At 38.8% G+C, this 10,410-nt stretch overlaps 1 protein-coding gene across 1 annotated transcript; it reads left to right on the top strand.

The window, feature by feature from the left end:
* The first annotated feature begins 1,886 nt into the window (after window positions 1-1,886).
* On the top strand, window positions 1,887-8,934 carry FAM162A (family with sequence similarity 162 member A). Its single transcript, XM_058169780.1, has 5 exons — window positions 1,887-2,044; window positions 2,247-2,381; window positions 5,009-5,111; window positions 6,666-6,774; window positions 8,554-8,934. The coding sequence occupies exons 1-5, from the start codon at window positions 2,020-2,022 to the stop codon at window positions 8,641-8,643; spliced, it is 462 nt and encodes a 153-aa protein (XP_058025763.1). The 5' UTR covers window positions 1,887-2,019; the 3' UTR covers window positions 8,644-8,934.
* The last annotated feature ends 1,476 nt before the right edge of the window (window positions 8,935-10,410 follow it).

Below are 10,410 nucleotides of genomic sequence, written 5' to 3' on the forward strand. Positions count from 1 at the left end.
CCCAGCGAGGAGAATGCAAAGTGGATGAAGCCAGTTTGGTCTAGTCTAATGGTTAAGGCACCAGACTAGAAAACAAGAGATCAAGAGTTCCAAGTCCTGCCTTAGCCATGAAAGCCAGCTTGGGTGACTGGGTGACAGCCCAACCCCCACTCACAGGATTGTTATTGTGAGGAAAATAGGAGAATCATGGGTTGGATATGTTCGCCACCTTGAGTTGTTTGTAAAAATAATAAAGGCTGATACAAAGTGGATCAGATTGTTTCTACCCACATTGTTTATCCACCCATCACTTTGAAAGGCTTCGACCAAATACATTTTTAAATGAGTGCAAAAGACCTGGAGATACCCCTCAACTTATGACATTTGTTCAGTGACCCAAGTTATGATGCTTTATGAGGAAATTACAACCTGTGACCAAAGTTCTGGCCACTGAAGACATCATCAAAATTCCAGAGCTTGGCAGCCCACTCGTACTTAACAACCACAGGGGTGCTACAAGTTCCCACACCTGCTTATCTCCCTCCATCTCTGCCTCTTTGGCCACCGTCCACCTCTGAAGCCTTCAGAAATCTTACCAAGGCTTGTGGCTGGATGACAAAGAATGGCTTGGCTTGACCTGGGTTGTGGCAAACAACGATTCTTGGTTTACAACTGCAATGGGGAGTTGCTGTTGCAAGTTGGTGCAGTCATGTGACATTTTGTTTTATAACCACATACAATAGCAATCCCAGTCACAACTGGTTTACCTGGAATGCCTTTGACTCGTGTTTTGGAGGAGCGGTGGCAACTCGTCAGTGGTAGTAAGAAAATAAGGAAAAGGTAAAAGTTCCCCACGCACATATGTGCTGGTCGTTCCCGACTCTAGGGGGTGGTGCTCATCTCTGTTTCAAAGCCGAAGAGCCAGCGCTGTCTGAGACGTCTCTGTGGTCATGTGACCGGCATGACTAAATCCCAAAGGCACACAGAATGCTGTTAGCTTCCCACCAAAGATGGGAAAGATGGACTATTTTTCTACTTGCATTTTCGATCAACAAGCTCAGCGTCCTAGCCACTGAACACCATTAATGAGAGTGGGGCTCCGGGCATATTCTTTCAGGTTGCTGATGTCCTTTAAGATGTATTTGCCTTCTTTGAGGGAATCGTATCAATGACAGTTACTCCTCTGTGGGAAGGGAAAAGAGATAATTTCTATTTCAATACAAATTGAATAAAGAGAGGTTGCCTCTACCGAGATGGAAGAGTCCCCCAATATAGCAGCTGTTTCTTCAGTCTGAAGTAGAATCATAGAGCTGGAAGGGATCTTGGAGATCTTCTAGTCCAATCCCCCAAGGTTGCACTAAGTGGTGGATATGCAGGCATTTAAAGTAGTCATCAGATTTTTATAGTAACAGAGGGCAGTAAGGGGATTTGTCCAGTCGACGAATTCTATGCCACTGTAAAAAGCTGTTATTTCTGGTTGATGACCAACTTGTATGGACTAGTATTACAATCCCAGATTTTTTTATTGGCCCCTTCTTTCCAGGCTAGATCCATCATTCTAGTCTCAATAGAAGCAAGGCTATATTTTAGGGGTCATTTTTCTAGGTTGCCACTGTTATTCAGCATATATTTCGCTTTTTCCAGTGAAAGAACTAATCCAAACATGTTGATACTTTTATCAGAATATATTGGCATCATATTAAAGAAAATATGAATTGTGACTAGGAAAGCACCAGAAGGGAATGAAAATTATTTCCACCCCTGGTTAGAAGACAATAGTTTCTAGAGTAATGAAGAGAGCAGCAGAAATTCATATTATCCTAAGGAGCAATCCTTATTCTCCTGCCTGCACTCCGTTCTCGTTTTTATTTGAAGTTCGCGCTGGTTCCACTAGTCGGCCTCAGCCACCCAACCTCTCCTGCTTGGCAAGGGGTGAGCGGTGCCCTCGAGCTAGTGCGCGAAGAAGGGGGGTGGAACAGGACAGCAGAAGGACCGGAAACCCGAAGTCGGACCGCGGAAATCCAAGGACGGTTCGCGATCATGTCTCAGTTATCGCTGGCTGTTGGTGGGTGCTTCTGCTGGCTGCTATGGCAGCTTTTATGTTTTCTCGCCTTAGGAAACGGAGCGCCTTTTTTTCTCCTCAGTCTCGTGAATTTCCCCGATCGATCATTCTCTTTCGAGCTAGAGGAATCGGAAGCCAAGCTATGGGCTACTTCTTGATTTCTCGTTTTTAATTATTTTAATACACTTGTTTCTTTTTCATCCAGGCGAAATTGTCAGGAGACTGGACAAGCGCATTTTTTCGCTTGCACGTGCTGCTAAAAGACCGTATTCTATAACCAATAGGCTGTGTTGCAAAACTGAGAAGGCCGAGGAAAAAAACCCGCATTTCAAAGAATCAGGTAAAGTTCATAATTCGTAATTTCTTGACGAATCCTGTGTATGCTTCGTTGGGAGCAATTCACATGGTGTAGATTTATGCCCCAAAATGCAGTCAGCTGCTTTTTCAAAGAGTTGGAGAGTTTGATTTATTTGTGAGATCAATAGCCTGCGTTTCCGGGAACTTGTGTTCTCTAGTTTTATTCTTAATAAAATTAACTGGTTTTATTCTTAATAAAACCAGTTAAATTTGGTTTTGATCAGGCTTTTAACTTGGAACAAATAAGAAAATATTAAGGGCCTAAAAAGTATGAATGGAAGTTGACACAACTGTGGTGTTACACAGTATGCCAACCAAAATGAGATTGCTTGTCCTTTTCTTTCTTAGTATGTTATGTGAACTCAACCACTGTTAATAAACCATGATTTTTTTAGCTTGTGGTGTATCAATCCAGGTAACTGGTTTGTTCTGGTTAGATGGACCATGGGTAATGTTTTTGGATGAACACAGCCAGTAGATGACTATATTGTATGCCCTTAGTTTTAAAGCTGTAAAAATTTTAGGAATTTTTTCAAAAAATTTTCAAATTTTAGGAAGTTGTATATATGTACCAAACTCCCACACCCAAACCATTCAGAGCAAATTTTTAATTTGCCCCTCAGAAAAAAAAATTGTCTGTAGTGGTTAAGGTGTCAGGCTAGAAAATAGGAGACCATGAGTTCCAGTTCCAGGTTGGGCACAAAGCCAGCAAGATGACCTTGGGCCAGTCCCTCTTGGTTGTAGGAAGCAGGCAAGGACAAGCCATTTCTGAAATCTTGTCAAGAAAAGTTCAGGGCCTTCTCCACGAAGTCACAGGTGTCAAAATTGGCTTGGTTTTTTTTGCTCCTTTTTGTTTTGTGTTTTAAGGAATTCACACTCCAGAAATATATGTATAGAGCTAAGCACTGTTTTAAACATTGTACAAAAGTTGACATAGGGATGTCAAAACAAGATACTGAACATACTTAAAATTTAGTAAGACCAATAATATACAGTCATCCCTGTATTTAGATTCTGGGATGACAGGGATGGTGTCACTCTTTTTGGAAAAGAGGATATATTAAATTAGAAGCAAGGCATTTTTCTGTGTTTGATTTCTGTATCATTCCCTTGACTGAAGTATTTGAGAATATCAAGGAGTAAATATTTATTAATAGCTGATAAGAAGGGGCCACTTAGGCATACAATCCAACTCTTTTCTCTATGTACGAATCCAAATTAAACATTCCTAATAGTATGTCTCTGCTTGAACAATCCAGTAAGGGAAAACCACTACATCAATGGGTAATTGATTTCAATATTGAATTGCTCTATTAGCAGAGGAGGAGGAAGGAAGAAATATGTGCACCTGCCTGAATTATTTATAAAAATAAAGGCAGGCTATAAATATATAAATAAATAAAAGTTAGAAAGCAATCAGAATCTTCCTTTTGATAGCTTAAATCCATTGTTTTGTTTCACGTGCTCTAGTTCAATAAAGAACAGATGTAACCTTCTCTATATTACATCATTTCACTCATTTGAAACATTGCTGTGCATTTTTTCTTAAGATTAAAACTTCCAGTTCCTACTATCTCTTTTTGTAAATTTTAGTTTTTAGTTTATCATTCTTTCTGCCCTTTGAACATCTGCCTTGAATGACCTTTGAATGCCTGTTTTGTTTGAATCCTTTTTAAAGTGTGATACACAAAACTGAAAAATAAAGATCCAAATAAGATCAAACCAATAAAGAATAAATGAGAGGTATTCCTTTTTGCACTTTGCCTGTTTCCCACAGAAAACACCGGCAACCACAAAACCCTTCCTGTGCCTAGCTATTTCTCGAGCGGCCACAAAACCAGCATATGTAATTGAATTAAACATTCTGTTTTCTTCTGAAACTTTTCTTTTCTTGGATTTATCCATGGTTGGCCTACTGGGGGTTGAAAAGCTCAATAAATCACTTGCTGGTGGGTGTCGAACATTGGCGGTTGTGACACATATTTTGAGTGACAGGGAGCTGCAGCTAATGGGTGAAAGAGCCACATGTGGCTCCAGAGTCGCAGGTTGCTGACTCCTGGTCTTGACTAACACACAGCAAGAAACTTACTAGTCAACTCAGAGTTCTCCCTTGAAGCACAAATAATGAGGTCAAATTATTTTACTTTGAATATATTACACACAGCTCTCTAGAAAAGGCTGCTATGAAAATACCCCTTTGACCTGAATATCAAGAGAGATCAATGAAAGAAGGGATAATATCAGGAAGTCTGGGAGTCACAGAAGTGAAATGTTTACCTCTGCTATCACATGGGAGTGGGGGACTGAATGCCAATTGCACAGTTGCTTCTCTTTGTGGTGGGCTACAACTGTCTTCGTTGTTGATACTGGACAGCCATTTGTGCAGAATAGTACAGGATCTTCTGCTTGAGCAAAGGGTTGGACTACAAGATCTCCAGGGTCTTTTCCAACCCTGTTATTCTGTATTCTCTGTATGTACATAAAGTATGTTATCCTTAGGAAAACTGTTAACCTGGGACTCCTTGGCTGTGATGCTAGAATTCATTTCTGATGCTGCCTTTTGTCCTTGGGTTTTCAGGTGGTGGATTTTCTCTTTTGTTTTTCCTGCAGTGCGCTCCTCTCCATTCACCCACGAAGTTTCTGAATGGGATAAGAAACTGTTGCTGTGGTCAGGGCGCTTCAAGAAAAAAGAAGATATACCTCAGCATATTTCGTATGTTCATTACCCATTAAAAATGATTGTTGCTGACACCAATTGTTTCAAATAGATACATATTTTTCATGTGGTGAAAAGGCAGATGTTCATGGCGATGTTAATACAAGAGCAGCAATCTGAGGCCAACATGATGTTTTCTTGAAAGCTCTGGTGCAGCTTTTGGTCTATAGACACCTTTGGAATTGCTGTCAGTTGAGCCAATTTGCTCTGTCTCTAATCCAGTTTGTAACTGGCTACAAATGCAGTCTGTAGATAATTTTGTCTACAAAATCAAGAAATAATATATTATCATATCCTCACGAAATTGTCAAGATTAAACCATTTCCCCCAATCTCTTTTTGTAGGACCCCTTTTCTATTTTCCTATTCCAATTTGTTTGAATCTTGAAGTATTGTTTGTCCAAAGCTTGATACAGAACTCTAGGTTTAATCTGACAAATGTAGAGTAGAAAAGAATTACTGCCTGTGATTTGGAAACTCACACCAAATACTTAAGTCATTTCTTTATAAGGAACTACCAAAAAAGTTTGTTTAGTTCAGATAGAGGCTTATAAAACATTACAGGCTTGTAAAACATTAGAGACTTATAAAATATGTCCCGTTATTCTATATTCTGTAAATTTGGGGAGAATAATGTCTGTTGGCAACTAAATGGAATGTCTTGTTCAGAGGACATATTTTATCTACAGAAAAACAGTTGTAAAACTCTTAGGATGCTGAACTAAAGAGTAATTGTAGGCATGATTGATGAGTTCTATTAGCTTTTCCCAGACTCATCTTTCTCCAGATGTTTAGATTTCCTTAGTTAATATGAGTAATGAAAATTCTGGAATTTGAAGTTCATATATCTGGCTCACATTCAGATTGGAGATAGTTGTCCACTGTTTTAACTTTCATAGTACAAGCCTACCTTTTACATTTCACTGTAATTGCTATTATCATGCAAACATGCTATTTCATCTTTTCTCGTAAGCCTGTATAGGAAATTGCAAACATCCTACTGTAATTAACAGGAAGTATGGATAGTTAGCATAATTTAGCTTATGATTGTTAGATTTAATACCCTGTATTTTGTTCCGGGAAGTCGGGGGTGGGGGTGGGGGTGGAGACAGGGTTTGGGAGAGGGAGGGAGGGGGGAAGAGGGGAGGGGGAGGAGGAGGGGGAAGGAGGGGTAAATCTTTGTAAAACTTTTCCAATAAAAAAAAACCAGGAAGTATGATTGTTTTTCAGTGACTCAACTGTGGAGTCTCTTCAAATGTATTGTTTTAGCCAACTATCAGTATGCAGAAGAGACAGCTAGAATTGCAACAGAGATGATCCATCAGATAGATTTGATATTTTCTCCTCTTGGAAATTAGCAAATTGTAAGCATCTAGGTTCTTATCTAATTTAAATGGTCATCTCACAATAAAGCACAATAAAAGCAGAGCAAATGCTTTAAACCATTAAACAAATAAAATTTAAGTGTAAGTTAAAATCATGGGAGAGTTGCTTTCAAGAGCTTACATACAAGATATCCATTTCCATGGGATAACATGTTTGCTTTTTAAAGGGCAAAGATGATGAGTGCAACAAGGAGCAAACTTCGTGTAAAAGTTGCCTACGTCGCAATGGCTATCCTGCTTATGGGTTTTGTATCTGCAGTTTTCATAGGGAAACAGGTTAGTAGAAAATTGTTACAGGGTTGAAAGTGGGAACAAAAGTATTAACGGATTACCCATTATTCAATTATATTTCAAACCTCATTGACAATATTGTGAAGACGACCTTTTGCAATGGATGACAAAAAAAGTATGACTTTCCTAGCCCCTGCCAATCCATCTGCAACTTTCCTATGGGACTGCATTATTTTTTGCCTTTTGTTTAAACATCTTCCATGGAGTAGGAAACACTTAGGTTATGTGAGCCAATCAATCAAATCAATCAGTCATCTATCATAAACAATGTCCAATGACCCCCTTGGGTGCTCTCTTCCTTATATACATCGTAACAATGGCTTCATGATTAATGTTATTGTAACCATCATTTGTCCAAAGAAATCCAGACCACCTCCACCCCTGGTGATCCAAGTGATGCTGTTGCTGCCCTCCAATGCTGGGCACTGGGGGCCCGGATAAGGGACAATAATTTCAATGGAACTCTGGCAAGACCAAATGGCTTTGGATACTTGAAGGTGCAAGATCTGGAATTCTTAACACATTTATTTCTGGATGGGGTTCCACTGCCCCAGGAAGACCCAGTGTGCAACTTTGGGGTTCTCCTGGACTCTCGATTCTGCTCATAGCCAGGAAAGTCGTTGCCCAACTTTATATTGTGTGCCAGTTGCATCCTTTCCTGGATTAGTCCTTGCTCTCAGTCACTCAAGCTGTAGTCATCTCGCGCCTGGACTATTGCAATGCAGCAGTGCAGACAGTTCTTGGAGCCTTGACTGGCCCATTTATACTGTTGCTTCATGAGCTTCATTGGCTGCTGGTTTGCTTCTGGCTGCAATTCAAGATGTTATCATCTTTAAAGCCCTGTATGGCTTGGATCCCAGATGAGGAACCGTCTCACCCCAATGAGATTGGTCCCTCTCATCCATGCCAGCAGAGGGTGTGATATGGATCCTGTCAGCCAAGGAATTCCAGCAGGCAGGATCCAGAAGAGACTTCTCTGTGATCCTTGCCCTTTGGAACATCATACCCCCAAGGTGAGATCTGCACTGACCCTCCTGACCTTCGCAAGGGCCTGAAGACCTAGCTCTATTGGCATGCCTGGGTCCCCAATAAGGGGGCATCACTTTGGAGTTGGTTAGTAGATTGAAGACCCCACCTCCCGTGTTTATGCTTTCTCCCCCCACCCCTTTAAATTTTTAATATAACTATGATTACTACAATTACTGTTTTTAATGTTTCTGGTTCTAAGGTTTGTAAGCTGCCCAGTCACCTCAAAAAAGATGGGTGGCACATACATCCAAAAAATACATACTTGAACATGGAGTAACCCAGTAAAAACATAGGCTACTCTCCTTACCTGTCTTCCATTGCAGATTTCAGGCTTGTAGAATTATGTGTATGTGTATATCCTTAGAACAATGAATGTAAGTGGAAAAATGGTGGCAATTGGGAGAGGTACTGTAATATTTGTTGTTCTCATGAGCCTTAGACCGAAGTGATCTGAATAAGGTCTGTAGCTTAGAAATATACCTCTGGCTTATTTTAGGAAGCAGTTGTGTTTTGCTCTCACTACTGCTAAAGTTAGAAATCTGAATGTTTGCTGATTTACTCTGTATTATCCAGTAATCTAACTAGATAACCAAATTTATCTTCTGTCCATTCCTGTGTTAGGGATATTTTCAGAATTAGAAATTAACATGAACATTAAGGCATCTATTTGCCATGCTGTAGAAATAACAGGATTAACTGTGTCTTACTTTCCATGTTATGGTCATTCTGTTGCAGGATGTTAAAAAATATAGATCACTGCGGTATATGCAAACAAGCGTTGAGGAGATAGAAGAGACTGCTGAAAGTACTTCTGCCAAGCCATAATAAAAAAGATGATTAGATCTGTCAGTGTGCGATTTTCATCATGAATTGGAAGAGCAACTTAAGAAACATTTACTTCATTTTTTTTCACATTTCAAAAAGTGAATTTATAGTTTAATGGCAATTCTAAAATCTTCATCCTTTCTGATGGAAGACTCCATTTCTGACTAAAACAAAACCACTTTTTGTTTTTGAAAGTCTGAATCTATATTAGAATGTTTCTTTAAATCCTGGATGCTGTATATATATATAAAATCTTTGTAACCTGCTCTAATAATAAATGGATCTATCCAGGATACTGAATTCATCTGAACTGGATAACATATACATGAATGGTAAAATAATTCATACTTATTCCCACTTACATGTAAACTTAAACAGATAATTTGCCTTGTTAGTATACCCCTAAAGTTGTATCTCTTTAGTATGTTAGTCTTATTAATTGTGGCTGATTGTATCCAAAGTTCTTTTTACTCTTGGGCATTTTTTCTATTTCATGAAATGTCATGTATGATTTAATTTCAAACCAAAATACTGAAATCACATAAGCCTAAAAAATGAGGAATCATTTCCTGACATTTGAAGAAATGCATGGTATTTAATAAACAATAATCTAACAGCAGCTATCCAAAAACTACCTAGAATATGAAAGCCTTAAGAAACCGTACAGCACTTTTAATTACTTCCCAATACTGCTCATGCCAATATTTATTTCAAATGGGAGCTCATTTTTGTTAGTAAATGGATATTTGAAAATATGCAAAAGGCTGGAATTTAAAAAATAGATCCATTCCAAAAGTTACTACTAAAGTTAAATATGAATTTCATTTAAGTATTAAATTAGATGGTACTTTAAGTCTTATTTGGCTGATAACACTGAATCTTAATCTCATACTGTAGTTACAGCATGTGCAGAGTTGATACGAACCAGCTTTGCCCACTAGTTATGGAAGTATAGCTGACAATATTGAAAGCAAAGCAAATAGCATCAGTTGGAAAGGCCATATTTCATTTTTTTTGGTAAATGTAAGGTCATTAGGTGGGGAGATGAACTATGGTAAGAACAGAGTTGAGAAAAGCCTGTTTTGAACATCAGTTTTAATATTAATCTTGACTGAGGAAAGCTGGCCATGCCCAGTAGTTTCTAATATAGGTAGTCCTCGATTTACGACAATTGAGCCCAAATTTTCTGTTAAGTTAGACATTTGTTGTGAGTTTTGCCCTTTTACAACCTTTCTTGCCACAGTTGTTAAGTGAATCATTGCAATTGATAAGTTAATAATCTAGTTCTTAAGTGAATCTGGTTTCCCATTGACTTTGCTTGTGAGAAGGTTGCAAAAGGTGATTACATGACCCTGGGACACTGGGAATAAATATGAACCAGTTGCCAAGCATTTGAATTTTGATCATATGATCATGGGGATACTGCAAAGGTCGTAACTTTGGAAAACAGTCATAAGTCACATTTTTCAGTGCCCTTGTAACTTTGACTGATCATTAAACTGCTGTAAGTTGAGGACTACTATATCATGGAGTATCTTATGGAATAGTATGAGAAATCACATCCAAATGCCAAGGAATGAACACCCTTGAAGATGAATTCTCCTACCTGTGAGATTCAAGTACATTTCAGAATTCCGCAGGAGAATAAATGGTGAAGGAGACAGCATATTGGAAGCATTCTCACAAAATGACTTCCATGATGGGTATGGCCAATCATACATGATATCATCCATTGCTTACTTCATCTTTTTTAAATGGAGAATTGGG

This window comes from Ahaetulla prasina, chromosome 2 (assembly GCF_028640845.1).
Source record: "Ahaetulla prasina isolate Xishuangbanna chromosome 2, ASM2864084v1, whole genome shotgun sequence".
NCBI classification, from domain to species: domain Eukaryota; kingdom Metazoa; phylum Chordata; class Lepidosauria; order Squamata; family Colubridae; genus Ahaetulla; species Ahaetulla prasina.

Bases quoted from the DNA above. Each gene is read 5' to 3' on its own strand.
- FAM162A (XM_058169780.1), top strand. From the start codon at position 2,020: ATGTCTCAGTTATCGCTGGCTGTTG. The intron at 5,112-6,665 runs GTATGTTCATTA...TGCTTTTTAAAG, and splicing joins GATATACCTCAGCATATTTC to GGCAAAGATGATGAGTGCAA. The intron at 6,775-8,553 runs GTTAGTAGAAAA...ATTCTGTTGCAG, and splicing joins CAGTTTTCATAGGGAAACAG to GATGTTAAAAAATATAGATC.